The 16,633-nt window shown below is 33.9% G+C and overlaps 2 protein-coding genes across 2 annotated transcripts; one reads left to right on the forward strand and one right to left on the reverse strand.

Annotated features, from left to right (window-relative positions):
• The first annotated feature begins 4,761 nt into the window (after nucleotides 1-4,761).
• Nucleotides 4,762-8,092, forward strand: LOC114298770 (SMAD/FHA domain-containing protein). Its single transcript, XM_028243394.2, has 3 exons — nucleotides 4,762-5,159; nucleotides 5,551-6,185; nucleotides 7,033-8,092. The coding sequence occupies exons 2-3, from the start codon at nucleotides 5,710-5,712 to the stop codon at nucleotides 7,871-7,873; spliced, it is 1,317 nt and encodes a 438-aa protein (XP_028099195.1). The 5' UTR covers nucleotides 4,762-5,159; nucleotides 5,551-5,709; the 3' UTR covers nucleotides 7,874-8,092.
• A 4,558-nt stretch (nucleotides 8,093-12,650) lies between these two features.
• Nucleotides 12,651-14,718, reverse strand: LOC114298768 (uncharacterized). The gene is made up of 3 exons (XM_082888423.1): nucleotides 13,112-14,718; nucleotides 12,931-13,005; nucleotides 12,651-12,797 (listed from the first exon to the last, which is right to left on the reverse strand). Exons 1-2 carry the CDS (start codon nucleotides 13,664-13,666, stop codon nucleotides 13,000-13,002), a joined length of 561 nt encoding a protein of 186 aa, XP_082744549.1. The 5' UTR covers nucleotides 13,667-14,718; the 3' UTR covers nucleotides 12,651-12,797; nucleotides 12,931-12,999.
• Nucleotides 14,719-16,633: the final 1,915 nt, after the last annotated feature.

The raw sequence follows: 16,633 nt of genomic DNA on the forward strand, positions 1-16,633 counted from the left end.
CGACCATGACCAGGATTTGTTAATGCATAATGTCATCTCTCTGAGGCAGTGAGTGGAAACGCGAAGGGTCATCCATTTTCTGAAAATGAAACAGAAAACAATAAAGTTAACAGAAGTAACACAAATCATTTATGTTAAAATATTCACAATCAATCAAATTCTTGTTTCTTTAAGTTCGAAATAATCCATAGTGACTTGTTTTGTAAAATTCATTGGGACTGTATACCAACATTGGGTAACATCCTTACTTTAAAAAATAATTACAAAAAAAAAAAAAAATAGAAATTAAACAGACCGTAGTATGGCAAACATAGCATAGAAGTAACACTCTATTTGATTATGTGAAAGCATAATAAATTGATTTTATGAAAGCATAGTAGCTATACAATCTATTTGAGTTGGAGGATTATAGAGATAACACTCTATTTGATTATGTGAGAACTAGTGAGAAAGATAACACCCACAGTACTACTTATTTTGTTTTCTCACAAAAAGTGGTGAGTTTTGGTGACAAACATGATGATTGGTTATAAATATCAGCTTATAGAAAGGGATGCTCTTTCTCATATAATTTAATTTATGAATATGAATAGGTTATTTGTTATTGAAACCATGCTAGCCTTGCTCAAACTGTTGAGTCAAGAGTCTTTTGATTTTCAGTAAATGATTTATAGGAACTGAAATGTTTTTTATTTCATTTTATTTTTTTTATGTAATGTATTCTTCCAAATTCAGTTTGTTACTTTGGTTCCCACAGTATTCCATTTCATCAAAGGAATTTGTCTGGCCCTCTAGCTACTGTTCACAACAAAGAAATCAATAAGACAAAAAAAATAAAATAAAAAATAGATATTGTTCGACAGTACAACATCGAACATGTTGTTAGTGTTCGACATTCTACATCTGAATTACAACTTAAGGTTCGACAACAATACACCGGACAAACTGCTATTGTTCGAAAGTCAAGTGTTGAACGACATGTTGTTTGACAGAAATCGATCGTACATATGTTTGGGGTTCGAAATTCTAGGGTTGAACTTTTCGAAAACTGATTCATTCAAATACAAATTTCATGGCAATGGAAATAAGTACATAAAACCCTAAAATCTAAGCCAAATGAGAACTCACCTACTGTATCTCCAATGTGAAGTTGTTTCCAACTGTGTTGAGCGCCATCGAAAACGTCTTTGATGGGAAAAAAAAAGTGTATTGAGCAATGGGTCTTTACTGGTTTAAACAGATAATGGAGGGGAGAGGGGAGATGGAAGATCGTAGGTGGGTGGAGTGTGTGAGTGAGTGAGGGTAAAGATGGAAGATTGTGGGTGGGGTGTGTGAGTAAGGGTAAAGATGGAAGATTGTGGTGTGTATTGAGCAAAACATTTATTTATCAAATTATTAAAAGTGTGCCTTGAGTAGTGGTTTGCCTTGAGATAAAATGTGGTGTGTAAATAGAGGCACCCTGCTTACACTCTAAAAGCATACAAAATGACCAAACTATCCATGTATGATATATATGACATAAACCCTAACCCTCTCTCTCTCTGCTCCTCCGTTGATGATCTTCCTCCGTTCTCCGCTGGTGCCTCTCTCTCTTTCTCTCTTAAATACCTATTGCACCACCTTGGCTCCTCCTCCTCCTCCTTATTTTCCACTAGTGGCCGGATTCAAGAAGATTGCCGAGATTTAAGTCAAATTTGAGTCCTAGGCCAAGATCTGACCGTTGTAAGCAATCCATATAGACCTGTCACTATCGTTAATGGTGAAGATAGAGAGACCATTCCTAACGGCTGAAATCTAAGTCAGATTCGATTTCACGATCTGAAAATCTCTTGAACACTTAGATCTTTGTATTTTTACTCCAATCAATACCTCTCTCTGAAATCTGAGTCAGATTCGATAGCAACAAAGAAGGTAAAGAAGGTTGGGATTCGATGAGAAACGAAACCATTGTAAAAAATAGAGCATTTTGTTTTTCTTTGAAATTTCCACACCACTGTTGGTGATTGGTGACATCATCATCATCCTTTTATTAACATGGTTTTGGAATACCGAGATTATATGTTTTATTCGTTAATGCATCTTTATTAGTTTGTTGTTTGATAAAAAATGGTGTATTACAAAAGAGAAGATGTTCTTATCTCATTCTCATTCCTTATTCTCTTTCAATTTTCCTCAAATTTGGTTTTTCACATTGCTTTTATGTGTTCATACTACTATGTATACTACAATTTATTACACAGTCTTGATTTTAATTTTTTTTTTAGTTCATTTTGTTATTGTTTGACAAAGATTATTATGTGCATTTGTGTAATTGTTTGACCATGTCTCAATGATCTCAATACAATTCAATTTCTTGTTCATTGATTTTTGGACAGATAGTAGAAAAAAAAATTGAACAGAGAAAAATATTTGACTAGATAAGGTAAAAACATTGAACAGATAGTGAAAAAATTTGAACGGATAGAAAATAATTTAGACATCTAAAGTAAAAAAATTGAACAGATAGGGAAAAAATTGAACAGATAGTCAATGAAAGTCAACAGATAAATTAAGGGATAAAATTAAAAATAAAATGTTCTTCAAAACAAACAAAATGATTTCTTATCAAATAATTTCACAAAAGGTGGATATTTTACCCTTTGTCACGTAGCGGGTGGTGATTGGAGGAGCAGGAAAAAAAAGAAAAAGAAAAAGAAAATGTAACCAATGAGAGAGAGAGGGGGTCAAAGGGGGTGGGGGAAAAGGGGGGATGAATCATTGTTGTAAAAAATATCCACTGAACCTAATCTCTTATACCTTTCTTAATTTAAACTTTTTAACAATTTACTCAATAAGCCTTTACTTTTTCCAGTCATGTACCACCACTTCGTTTGGAAAGTTATTTTGTTTTTTGTGGTTAAAATAACTTATTTTATCTTTTGTGGCTAAAATAGCCAAAAAAAAACCCCGTTTAGCTCTTCCCAAACGGAGTACACTTCTATCAAACATAGTATTGAATAGAATTTGATGGTATTTTAATATTTAATTAAAAGAAAGGATTAAATTTTTTTTTTTCCAGTAATGTTAGAGATCCATATTTTTAGACTTATAAATTCACCTATAATGATATGGCAATCAAATTGGGTTCTACATTATTTGATGTATAATAAATCAAAAATTGACACATATAATATTATATCATTGTGATATAATTATATGTCTTAAACATCAATAAGTCTATGGAGCCTCTCTAATTTACCCAAAAAATTATCAACTGCCCACATGCCCATGTCAATATAGAGGCTGTTTTTATTTAAAAAGAATATATATATATATATATATATATAACATAATTCAATTAATTAAGTTATCAATCTATATTGCTCAAATATAAAAAGAGAACAAATTCATATAAATCTAAATAAGTGATTATTAATAAAACTCATGTACATAGGGGGAAAAAAAAAAGGAAAAAAAGGCCCACATAAATAAGTGATTACCAATTAATTAAGTTAATCCTCACATAAACATTTTACAAAAAGAATAAATTCATATTTAAATATCAACAATTTTTTTCTTCTTTTGATTAAAAAATCAATGAACCTGTATTAAGGTTTTTGATTCAATTTGTTGGTTTGAGTTTTCAAAACAAACCCAAAAATTTTCAGAAATTAGTTTGGTAAAAAAAATAAAAAGTTTTCTTTTTATATGGTTTTTGCTTTTTTTGGCAAATAATAATTTTAAAAATGTGTTTTTAAGTACTTTTGTCAAACTAAAAAATTAAAACACAAATTCTAAAAACTCAACCAAACAAAATATATATTTGGAGCATGTATTTATTTTATTTTATTCTTTAGTTCTGTGTATCATGGTGTTACAATTCTAAGCCTCCGTTTGGAAAGTGGGTTGGTTTTTGGCTTTTTAACTTTTTTGACTATTTTAGCCTGGGCTAAAAAGTTTGGTTTGGGAAGGGCTTTTTGGTTTTTTGACTTTTTTAAGTTTTTTTGTGGGAGAAGAATGTAATAATTATGGATTGGATGTGATATTTTGTTTTTTGTGACTAAAATAGCCTATTTGTCTTTTGTGGCTAAAATAGCAAAAAAAGTCTCATTTAGCTCTTGCCAAACAGAGCCTTAACACATATTCTGGAAAAAAAAAAAAAAAAAATGTTGTCCTCTCGTCTCTATGTGATAGTAATAACTTGATAACCTAATTAATTAGAATGCTATTTTTTTCCTTAAAAGTCTTCACTTTGAGGTGGGTTATCATTAGAGTTATAAACGAGTTGAGTCGAGCCGAGCTAAGTTTGAGCTCGAGCCGAATCAAGCTCAAACTTGTTTATAAGCCTTAACGAGCTAAAAAAATTATAAATTTATACTTGCATATGAAATTAAAATACAAACATAATAAAAGAAAAGTCTCTTACCAAAATAATAATATCTATCACTAATATTATATAAATGTATTATCTATAATTAGTTATTATTTACGTATAAACAAACTTAGCTATTATTTACATTATCTAAATACATAAATAATATATTTATTTTATTTTTTATACATATTTTTATATTATTTAAATAAATATTAAACAAATAGCTAACAAGTTGAGTTAACGAATCAAACTTGAGTGTTTATTAAAATTTTAACAAGTTTAAATTAAAATTTTAACAAGTTTAAATTTAAAAGTAATAAAAATTTAATAAATTAAATTCTAACAAGTTTTTATCGAATCAAACTCAAGTTTATACGGGAATAATTCTATTAATTTGCAGTGCTAATTGGCATGTGAGGAGTTGATAAATTTTCGAGGAAATTGTGAGAGGCTGTCTAGTCTTATTGCTCAAACAATTTTTTTTTTTTTAATATGCTAATTTTCATATTTATTAGCTTTTAAAAATCAAAACTAATTTTTAGTTTATATAGAATTTCGGAAGGAATCGTCTCTCTACCCTTTACCCCTCTCTCTCTCTCTCTCTCTGCTTTCTCCCTCCCTCCCTCCCTCCCTCCCTCAGCGTCTCTCTCTCTCTCTGCCCTAAGGTCTGCGGAAAGATTCTCATTCTCTCTCGATTTCTCACTCTCCCTCGCATTGATTCGTTAAAAAATTTCCCAACTTTGGAATCATCTGGACCTATATATACATAAACCCTAAAACAATCTCGTCTACTCTTCGTTCAGAGGTAAGCCTTCTGCCACTTCATTAACCGTTTCTGTTAATTTTTGTTTGTTTTATTTTATTTTATTGATTCGTTTGTACCATTACTTGCCATTATTGTGTGCAAAACAATTTCTTTTTTAAGCCATCGTTTTTACACTTGACGATCTAGTTATCACTTTAGAACAACGAATTCTCATTCGCTGTATGTCCGCATGAGTCGATTTATTATCAAATTTTAAATTTGTGTTTTAGCTTTCTAAACTTAAAATGCTTTGAATTTTTTTTTTTCCAAAGCAAAAAAAAAAAAAGAAAAAAAAATTTGTTAAAATGAACATTAACATGAATTTATTTAATTTAACTATTATAAACTAAAATGTAATTGTTTTTCTTTATATTTTCTTGCATGAACCTAGGATTTTGATGACGTGTATTGGGTGCACCGATGGAGAAATGGGTTTTTGACTTGGTTGATTGCCAGAGCAGATGGTAGCATTTTAGTGTTTTTTCCTTGTGTATTTGGACCTCTATTGAATTGTTGAAGGAAGCTTATTTTAGAGGATAAGAGGGAAGCAATGTATGGGAGGTCTGGTCTTGATAGATTTAAGAAAGCTCAGTCTTTGGAGCCGTTTTCGGTGACTGCAAATTCAGCTCCTAAAACAGCTACTCAGCCTGCTACTAAAACAGTTTCATATCCCTCTGCTTCATATTCTCAGTCTCAAATTTCTCACCACCAAACCGAACACCAGAGCCAATACCATGTTTCCCAAAAACCCCTGGGGGCAGATGTGGCACCAGCCATGGTGCCAACACAGCAAGCGACTCAGATTGGAGGGGGACAGTCTACTTGGCACCCTCCTGATTGGGCCATTGAGCCCCGGACTGGTGTCTATTATCTTGATGTGTTGAAGGATGGTGAGGTTCTTGATCGAATTAATCTGGATAAGCGAAGGCATATTTTTGGGAGGCAGTTTCATACTTGCGATTTTGTGCTTGATCATCAGTCTGTTTCACGTCAGCATGCTGCTGTTGTTCCTCACAAGAATGGGAGGTGTGTTCTATGTTTAATATTCCTTTACATTCTTGTCCATTAATTTGATTTGTGTGTTAGTTCTTCTTCCATAGTGGTAAAAAGCACAGCCAATTTCTTGTTTTTTAACTTTTTCCCTTTTCAATTGAGGATTTGGTGTCTTTGTAGTTTAAAGTTTTCGTGATTGACTTTTGTTCTTAGAAGGATACATTGTAGTGTTTTACTCTAGTTACTGAAGCCTAATATTTTTAGGAAAAATAAGAATGCATGTTAAAGTGTATTTAAGTTACAGACTACAGCCATTTAGACATGATGACACTTTAGTTTCCAATGAAAGCGTCCACTTGTTCAGGAGGTTTAGTACAAGTATCATTTTTGGTAATGAGATTCTTAAATCAAACTGTTGGTTGATTTGAAGTATGCATTTGGTGATATGTCCTTGATGCCTTGAGTAGCCACCAAATGCCTTTGTAGTTCAAAGGAACTTTAACAACAGAAATTGAATGCTCCAGACAAAAGCTTTTGACTACCATAAGTAAGGCTTATTAGTTGTTTTCATTCTCTAAAAGCCATCTTTCATGGGTAATTAGTAGTATTCATATTGCTAGCTATCTTAGGGTGGGGCGTGGGGGTGCTAGGCCTTCCAACTGCATGTTTGGCATTTATGAACTAGTGGGCCATGTAAAAGCTGAAGTTTGTGAGCTAATTGACTGCCTTCCGTCATGCATCGCCATGTCTTTTTACTACCAGAAAGACATAAGTCACAAAAAGATATTGCTTCTCTCTTTGCATCATATTTAACTTTTGGAGATTGAAAATTTTCTTTTGTAAAGAATGTGCATTGAAAAAATTATTGTCTCTCTTACAGCATATATGTCATTGATTTGGGATCTGCACATGGTACATTTGTTGCAAATGAGCGATTGACAAAAGATTCCCCTATTGAACTCGAGGTGGGGCAGTCCTTGCGGTTTGCTGCCTCAACAAGAACTTATGTTTTGAGAAAGAACAATGAAGCCCTTTTTCCTTCCAATCCATTACAAGCAGAAATCAATCTACCCCCATCTCCTGATCCTTCTGATGAAGAAGCTGTTTTGGCTTATAACACATTTTTGAATCGTTATGGTTTGACCAAATCCAACAAGGGGGCTGCATCCAACAAGCCAGGTAGCTCATCTTCTGTTGGAAGAGATGACAGCCAGCATATGCAGAGACCTGTTAAGAGAATTAAGAAAACTAGAGTGGCATTCAGGGATCAAGTTGGGGCTGAGCTGGTTGAGGTTGTTGGGGTTTCAGATGGTGCAGATGTAGAAACAGAACCTGGTCCAGTGGGTGTTACAGAAGGAAGTCTTGTCGGGAAATATGAATCCCTCGTACAAATCACTGTAATACCAAAAGGGAAGGAGCAATCCTCTGTAAAGGAAACTAATGTTTCGCAAAAAGGTGTGACGGATAAGTTGCTAGAAGTCTTGAACAAGGTCAAAAATCCTCCAAGGAGTGGGATTTATGATGACCTTTATGGAGAATCGTTTTCTGGCAAAGTGGGTTCATCCTGGGCTTATTCTTCTGTCAGTTCGGGTGGTAGACAAGCTGCTTCAACTAAAGATGCTGAAGTTAAGGATGCTGGTGGTGCATTTATTAGTGGAAAAGCTGAAAATAGCTTTGGCAGTGTTGTCGATGACAATGACGATGATTTATTTGGTGATTGACGGAAATGAATGGAGATGGTATGGCGAAGGTTAGTGCTTTGCTTGTTTTTGGATGAGACAATATAAGTAATACTTTGAGGAGCATTATTCTTTAGACAATAGTGGGTATTACTTGCTTTGTAAATGGAATATTTATGTTGTATTTCATCATCCATTTTCTCTATCTGACATTCACACTAAGGTTTTGAAATGTCAATTCTTTGCAGTTTTGAGTGTCTATCACCTAATGAGGAAATGGGTAACAACTTGCATGATGATTAAGTATGGTCTATTTTTTGCTGATTGCACAACAATTTTTTTTTTTAATATGGATAAGCACAACATATTTGTTATTCTTTGATATGCATCTGATAGGCTTATACAAGTCTTGTAATTAACAGGCTGTGGATATTAAGCACCTGAGGAAGATACATTTTAATTTATCTTTAACATTTCGTCAAACATACCTTTCTGTTTTATTATTTTCATTGTTTCTTGGGAGGCTTGTGCTACCTGAGATTTTGAGTAGCAGCATATTTTAGTAGTTATGTTGACAATGATATCAATCATTCAAACAACCTATTCTCTGCCTGTTGCATTAATAGTTGATTGGTTTCTTCATTGCATTGTAATAGTTCATTACATTGGTTCAATGGTTAAGACTTGGCCTAATAACCTTAAGGTTATAAGTTCAAGTCTTGAGGCCACCACTTTGTGCATTATGTTAAAGGTTAGGTGTATACTCAATCTTTTTCCTCCCAAACACATTAATATGTACTAATTGGGCGTTGTTTTTTTTACTAGTGACTTATCGAAACAAAAAAAAATTATGTATTCACTGATCATATGGGCATCTTGGTGTTTTCTCTACGAAATTCTTATACCAACATCTATAGTTCATTCGCTTGTCAATCATATATGCTGCAGCAAGCCTGTTGTGAGGGCCAGCATTTGTCACAAGTGAGGTTGTTTTATTAATTCACTTGACACGTACTGATTTTCAATGCCATGTTGAGGCAATTTGGGCTGTTGCAGTTCCTTTTCAGTTGCCAATATTGACGTGAGTGTTAAGGTTGGCCTATTCTGCTACATACATGCAAGCTTAACAGTTTGGGTTGGGCTTGATAGGGTGCCGCAGGCACAAATGAAAGTCCACCATGTCTGCTTATGTGGTTTCCATGTTTTAGTTGGCCATGAAATTTCATTGGCCTCTAAGCTAGTGTCCTCGGTTTTTAGTGATGTATTTGGATTTTTTTTTAATGGATAGAAATCTGGACCTTGTAATTGTGCGTGTGATGCATCTTTTCTTATGTGTGAGTGGTTAAGAACCCGAGGGTGTCCCCTTGGCTTTCCTCTCCTATTTTTTAGTTTTCTATTTCTTTACATTTTCAGACTTCTCAAAGCAATCTTGTTCACCACCTTTCCATGCAAGACACCCCATCTTCTCTGGGTTTGCAAGGCTTTCCGGCATCAATGAGTTGGTACTAGAGATGAGTTCTTCAACTGGTATATTGACTTCATAGATTGAGTAACCTGGTGGTTAAAGTAGTTAAAATCTAAAATTTACAGTTGTCATTGGGAAAAAATGAAAAAGGTATGCCCTAGTAAATTTATTTTGAACAGTTGTGTAGATGTTAATGTTGAATGCGAAAATCAAGGGAAAGGCAGAACCCTTGAGCTGGTCAGTGGAGTCATAAGAAATGTAATGAACATATTTTCGCAAGGGTAATATTCAATCATAGGTCACAGGTTTTAGTATGCAGCGACTATAAGGTGATTCTTGGAGAGAGCTTGACATCTCAATATAAGATTTTGGTACTAGATTTATACTTTAAAGGGCAATACCAAGTTAGGAAGGATAATGGGCGTCGTCAGACGAGATGGTGGGACCTAAAAGGGGATAAACTAAAAATATTTAAGAGTAGAATGGATAAGAAGGTACTTGGGACTTGGAAGATGATGTTGACACTATGTGGAACTCGATGGCAAATTGTATGAGGAGAATCTCAAGGGAAGTTCTTGGAGAATCAAAAGGAGAGGGATCCAATTCTAGGGAAACTTGGTGGTGGAGAGAGGAGGTTTAAGTGGTAGTAAAAACGAAAAAAGAGTGCTTTAAAAAGTGACAGAATGATAGAACTGAGGAAAACCTTAAGAGCTACAGATTGGTTAATAAGGAGGTCAAAAAAGTAGTGAGGGAAACTAAGTTGAAAGCTTATGATGACCTATACACTAGACTAGATAGTAAGAGTAGAGGATATACAAACTTGCTAAGATAAGAGTGAGGAAAATAAGAGATTTTAATTAGGTTAAGTGCATCAAGAGTGAGGACTTAAGGTATTGGTGAAGGATGAAGAGATTAAGGAGAGGTAGAAGAACTATTTTGAAAAGTCGTTAAGTGAAGAACGTGGAGGTAGGTCAAAAGGGGAGGAACTAGTCAGTAATAAGAAAATCGGGACTACGGGTTCTATCGTAGGATTAGGAAATTTGAAGTAGAGATTGCACTTAAGAAGATGAAATCGAATAAGGCTTTAGGACCCGATGATATCCCTATTGAAGTTTAGAAGTGTTTGGGTAAGAAGGGGGTTGCTTGGTTGACTAGGTTGTTTAGTAAGATTTTATTGAGTAGGAACATGCCAAATGAGTGAAGGAAGAGTATTTTAGTGCCAATTTATAAGAATAAAGATGTCTAAAATTGCAACAACTATAAAGGAATCAAGCTAATGCGTCATATAATGAAACTGTGGGAGAGGGCGATGGAATGTCGATAGTGAGATATAACAGAGGTGTCAGAGAATCAATTTGAGTTTATGCCTGGTAGGTCAACAATGGAAACAATCTATATTTTGAGAAGAGTAATAGAAAAGTATAGAGAAAGGAAAAGACATATTCATATGGTATTTATCGAGCTCAGTATTCCGAGGGATTTCCCTTTTTTTGTTTGCTACCGATTGGGTGTCAGTTTGTTCTGTGTAGCAATTTTGAGTTTGGTATTTTTGTATTTTCTTTTTTCTCTTTTTTGTTTTTTCCATCTCTCTTGTAAGAGGATGCCTTATCCTCTTTTTTCTTGGCCTTGTGCCTTAATATATCTTTGTTTGTTGCTGAAAAAAAAAAATATGGTGTTTATCGATTTTGAGAAAGCATATGATAGAGTGTCTTGGAATATAATCTGGTGGGTGTTAGAGAAGAAAGGGATAATAAAAGGTTATATCGATGTAATTAGGGATATGTACGAAGGTGTGGTGACCAATATTAGATCGCTTGCTGGAGAGATAAGTAAATCTTTAATTACTGTAAGATTACACTAAGAATTAACCTTAAGTCTTTATCTTTTTACTTTAGTTATGGATGAGTTAACGAGAAATATTCAGGATGATGTGCCACGGTGTGTGCTTTTTGTAGATGATATCGTGTTAGTGGATGAAACTAGAGAATGAGTTAATACTAAGTTGGAGACTTGGAGAGAAGCACTTGAATCTAAAGGATTTAGGATGAGCAAAACTAAGACAGAGTACATAAAGTGTAATTTTAGTAACAATAACAATGGAAGTAGAGGAGAAGTGAAGATTGAGAGTCAAGAACTATCTAAGAGTGAACATGTTCGTTATTTAGGATCGATTATCACAACGGCTGGAGAGATTGGAGCGACTGTGGTCCATAGAATTAAGGTGGGGTGGTTTAGGTGACGGAGTACGTCTAGGGTATTGTGCAATAAACGAATACCTATTAGACTAAAAGGGAAGTTCTATGGAATGGCTATTAGACCAGCGATGTTGTATGGTTCGGAATATTAGGCAACTAAGAAATAATATGTAGATAAGATAAGTGTTGCTGAGATGAGGATGCTAAGGTGGATGTGTGGCAAGACTAGAAAAGATAGAGTTAGGAATGAGTATATTTGAGAATGGATAGGAGTAGTACCGATAGAAGATAAGTTGAGAGAGAATAGATTGAGATGATTTGGTCATATACAACGGAGACCAATAGAGGTAGTAGTGAAGAAATGCAAGTGATGATAGATGGAAGTATTAGGAGAAGGGACACACTTAGATTGACGTGGGCTAATGTAGTAAATAGAGATATGAACCTCCTTAATTTGACTAACGAAATAGCTTTGGATAGAGTTGAGTGGAAAATAAGGATTCATGTAGCCGATCCCATTTGATGGGACTTAAGGCTTGGCTTGGTTTGGTTAGGTCACAGGTTTCAATGAAATATTGAGTAGTTGTGACATGGCTATGAAAATTTGTCAAGGGTATTTATGGAAAAATTTTGGTATTATGCGTCTTCATGAACTGATGTCAAGAGGCTAAATGTATGAGCACAAAGGGGAAGCAATACATATGCTTTGTGTTACTAGTACTTTGGGACCTGGATATATTACTGGAGTTATATTGTAAATATTTTCTGCATTGGATGGTTTTATTATAAACTGGTGACATTGTTGAACATTCACAGAATGCAGTGTATGTGGGTGGGTGAAATGCTAAACTTGGGAATGTGAGAATGTCTAGTAGAATTTGCATTTAAAACCAGTACGTTGCAATCCTGAGAAGTGATTTTAGAGAGGGCTTAGTTTATATGCTACAGACTACAGTGAAACTTATGGAATTGTGAATGAACCATAATGTCTCACCTTGCCATACGGCTTGAGTTAGACTTGTAAGACAGCTTTATGCTTCTATGGGCTTTTTAAAATAGTTTTCTTTTATCTATTCATGAATATAAACACATAGTTAAACTCTCATGTCTAATATGAAAGGATCATAGTTTACACTTCTTTTGAAACATAAATAATTAATTTTCTTTTTCAGAATGTTTTCTTTGTCATGATTGCCACTGGAAATTACTTGTGGTTGTGTAGATTGATTGAGGTTTACATGGGTGCTGATATGGTCCTCTTCAGTGGTTTTTGTGGTTTATCCACCCTCATAGCACTTTCAAGAACCTGTAAAACCATGAAGTGAGGAAATAGATGAATATTCTATCTAGCAATTTTTTTTCCAGAGAACGATGAGGAAACAACCCCGGAAAATGATTTCCAGGAAAGTGAATTGAAAAACAGGGGTGGCCAAGCATACCGTAAGCAATTTTTTGTGAAATTCATTCTCCTTGCGAAGTTTCTGAATGTGTGCTTGTAGCTGGACTTCCTAAGCCTAATGCAAAACAAAACAAAAGTTTATTTTTCACTCTCTTCAAGCAATTTGTGTGTATTAGTGTTTCTGTTATAATTTATTAGTATTTAAGCTACTGAGAAATCACCTGTTTCTGTTGAAATGACTGAGCAGTTGCTGCTCTGTTTTTAATCTTTTGATGCTCATGTCTGGCAGCGGCTGCTGTTTCAGTCTCAAATTGCCCTCTGTACTTCTTCTTCTTCTTCTTCTTCTTCTTCTTCTTCTTCTTCTTCTTCTTCTTCCTTAGAGCCTTGGGCTCAGCTCTGGCCCTTGTAGTTGTAGCACTCCCTCCCATCCATCGCCGAACATTCATTCCATTGCCATATTGAACTAAGAATCCATATTTCGTAAAAGATCTCACCGCTCCACCACTACCTCCATAACTGATCTCATTTGCACATTTTACAAATGGACCCGCTACCTCACTTCCTCCACTGATGCAACCACCACCACTGCTGCCATGACTCATGTAACTTATCACATTCATATTTTCAGTGAAATTGTGAGTACCTTCCATGAGAAATTGCCCTTCTTTCTGTGTCCCATTCTGGATTATCATATATTTGTCTTGATTAGCCCTTGCAAAGTTCCATTCACTCAAGTTCTGCGAATTCATAGGATCCATTTCATACGGATGCAGCATTGTCTTTTCGAATTCATCAAAATTCTTTTGAAGTGTAGCCAACTGGTGTTGGATGACCTGTGGAAGCGTAGAACTATCTTCATTGTGTGCGAAAACTGGATCACTGGAATCTGCCACATCGGCAGTGTTCCATTTTTGAGTTCTTTGAAATCCTGTGGAATTGTATCAATCTGATCATCAATAAACTGTTGGAATTCTGAGTCAGTTTCATCATCTGGACAAAGTGGGCCCATGGTTTGAGCTTTAGAGGAATCCTGTTTTCAAGTGAGTTGAAGTCGGATGGAGACTAGACTAGTGTAGGAGATAATGCATGTACAAGCATATGGAACTTATCAAGAAACATATGGTAGAGACAGTCAATAAACTGTTTTTGGAAAACACTTGGAAAAACATTGAAAGTATTTCTAATCCAGTCATCTGTTTATAATGAACAAAGAAGTGAACATGTATAGGATAAATCAATAGAGTTTCAGAACCAAGTCAAAAGAAGAAGAAGAAGAAGAAGAAGAAGAAGGAAAAGAAGAAGAAAAACCAGATGAAAATTTTGGCAAAAAAAATAAAAAATAAATAGAAGCTGCTGCCTGATTACAAATCAAACCTGGTACCCTTCCTATGAGCCAGACCCTAGTATATAATAAGTTAAACTCAAACCCCAATTACTTGAAACTTGCCCATGGAGAAGCTATACTGTAGTGTTATGGATTGTGGTTAACCTCTCTCCATTGTCACAAGAAGGCATTAAACCAGAGTGTCCTACCAGTTACCACATTGACAGATATTTGGCCTTATATGTTCTTTTTTATATGAGCATACATGATAGTACTACAGCCTTCCAAAAAATAATAATATTCTTAAGTACTCATGTAGTTAGTGTGTGTTGTGTAGTGCGGATCCCATCAAGTATTGGAGACTATCCCGAATTTGGAGTAATGCTATTTTTGGTATTTTTGCGCTTGAGACATGTGATAGTTGTAACCCTTGTTCTGAGTGAATTATGTAAATCTTATATTCTTGTGATGAAAAGTAATTTACAATTCTTCTGCTTTTGTTTCCTGTGTTCTTGTGTTTGTTCTTTGTTTTCATATTCAGCGATGTTTAAGTGTTACATATTCTTGACAGTATGCTATGTCTCCAGGGCTTTTGATTGTTTGCAGAAGCATTAAAACATTACAAATAGACAACTTATTTTGGAAGCCCCCACAGCCCCTAGAGGTTTCTTTTAGAGCTGGTCAGTGAACATTAATCTATTATTCAAGGGAAGTATCTGGTAATTAATTAGTGACTAAAGTGGGGCTTTTCAGACAAAACTGAGGTTACTAAATGAGTTAAAAGACTTTTTTAGCCAAGCGAAGCCTTTGTATATGGAAGAGAATGGTAAGTTCTTTGTTATTCATATGTATTGATTACATTTTCAATTATTTATTTTTTCATTTTTTTATGTATACTATGAGAATTGGAATTCCTCATCATGGAATTTTATGATCTGTGATGGAGGGTATACATTCCTGAGAATAAATAGCCTTTTTTTCACTTTTTCACAATTTCATCCTTGTATTTTTTGTATCCTTCATTTGCAAGTCTGAAAATGGAGTCTAGAACTACCCTCTGGTTGGGAGGGTAGGCGATGAAAGTGAGTTGAGTTGCCAATTGGGTTTACTCAAGAGTTAATTGAACTCAACTCTAGACTAGATTAGAGGAAGAATGGAGGTGATTAATATATCACCATGATATGATCATGCAGTTTTATTTTATATAATAAGCCCCGTATTGATAAGTTTTGATCATTAATTTTTTTTTTTTTTTTTTTTTTTTGCTTTTTGCTTTTCAGTTACAGATTCTAGAGAAAAGGTTACGCTAGACGATTGTACATGTGGGCTGAAAAAAATATTATTGAAAAAATATATATATATATATATATTGACAGAATCATTCATGAAAATGATATGACAATGATCTTTTTGTAAATAAAAAGATAACTCAATGAAATTTAAATTTTAAAGTAAAAGATCCATAACTTGATATAATTTTGTGTGAATTACACTGACTTTTTTAAAGAGATCGAAATTGATATAAATAGTGTGAAAATACAATGATGAACAAAAAATATATATATTTCAATATAAAATAGATTATGTTATTATTTTTTCATCCATATGATTAACTAATTTTTTATGAAAAGAAGATTATGTGATATGTGAATTAAAACTTTATCGGAGACTAATGTAATTATACTAAAATTGTGAGATTTATTATTTTTTTTTTTCAAACGTCAGGGGAGGTTAGTGTAATTTATCATATAATTCTCTTATCTTTTTTGATTTGTATATCATTACACATAAATCTATAGTCTCACATTAGAAAGTATGTTATGCAACGAGTATTTCATATAGTTGAGATGATGTGCTTTAATTTTTCACTCATTATTTGTTATGTGATAAATATGAAACTTGAGAAGTGACTTTGTAATCAGTCTGAATGAGTGTTCAAAAACATCAAACTCTGATCTCATTTTTTATAACAAATGATAAATAGAAGAGTATGCATCAACTTAACCAGGTAACTCATTACATAAAATATTAACAAAACTATATACACAGATCTAATTGTATAAAGTAATTTTAGTCATACATATTACATGGTGAGATTAATCATAAAGGTCATGTTTGATTCACAAGATTAATAGTGAAGTATTAATAATCTTATTAAATTAGTGTGGTATTCACTATCCAATTGGATTAATATCCATTGAATTAACAATCCCACCCATACCCTTAGCCTGTGTTTGGCAAGGGCTTTTTCAGGTTTTTTTGGCTATTTTAGCCACAAAAAACAAAATAGGCTATTTTAGCCATAACAAACAAAACATCACATCCAACCTATAATCATTACATTCTTCTCTCACAAAAAAAGTCAAAAAAGCCAAAAAGCCAAAAAGCCCTTCCCAAACCAAGCTTTTTAGCCCAGGCT

Source organism: Camellia sinensis, chromosome 9, assembly GCF_055761805.1.
Source record: "Camellia sinensis isolate YWXY chromosome 9, ASM5576180v1, whole genome shotgun sequence".
Lineage (NCBI taxonomy): Eukaryota > Viridiplantae > Streptophyta > Magnoliopsida > Ericales > Theaceae > Camellia > Camellia sinensis.

Coding starts and splice junctions, on each gene's coding strand:
- LOC114298770 (XM_028243394.2), top strand. CDS start 5,710: ATGTATGGGAGGTCTGGTCTTGATAGATTTAAGAAAGCTCAGTCTTTG. Junction 6,186..7,032: donor GTTCCTCACAAGAATGGGAG/GTGTGTTCTATG, acceptor TCTCTCTTACAG/CATATATGTCATTGATTTGG.
- LOC114298768 (XM_082888423.1), bottom strand. CDS start 13,666: ATGCTGCATCCGTATGAAATGGATCCTATGAATTCGCAGAACTTGAGT.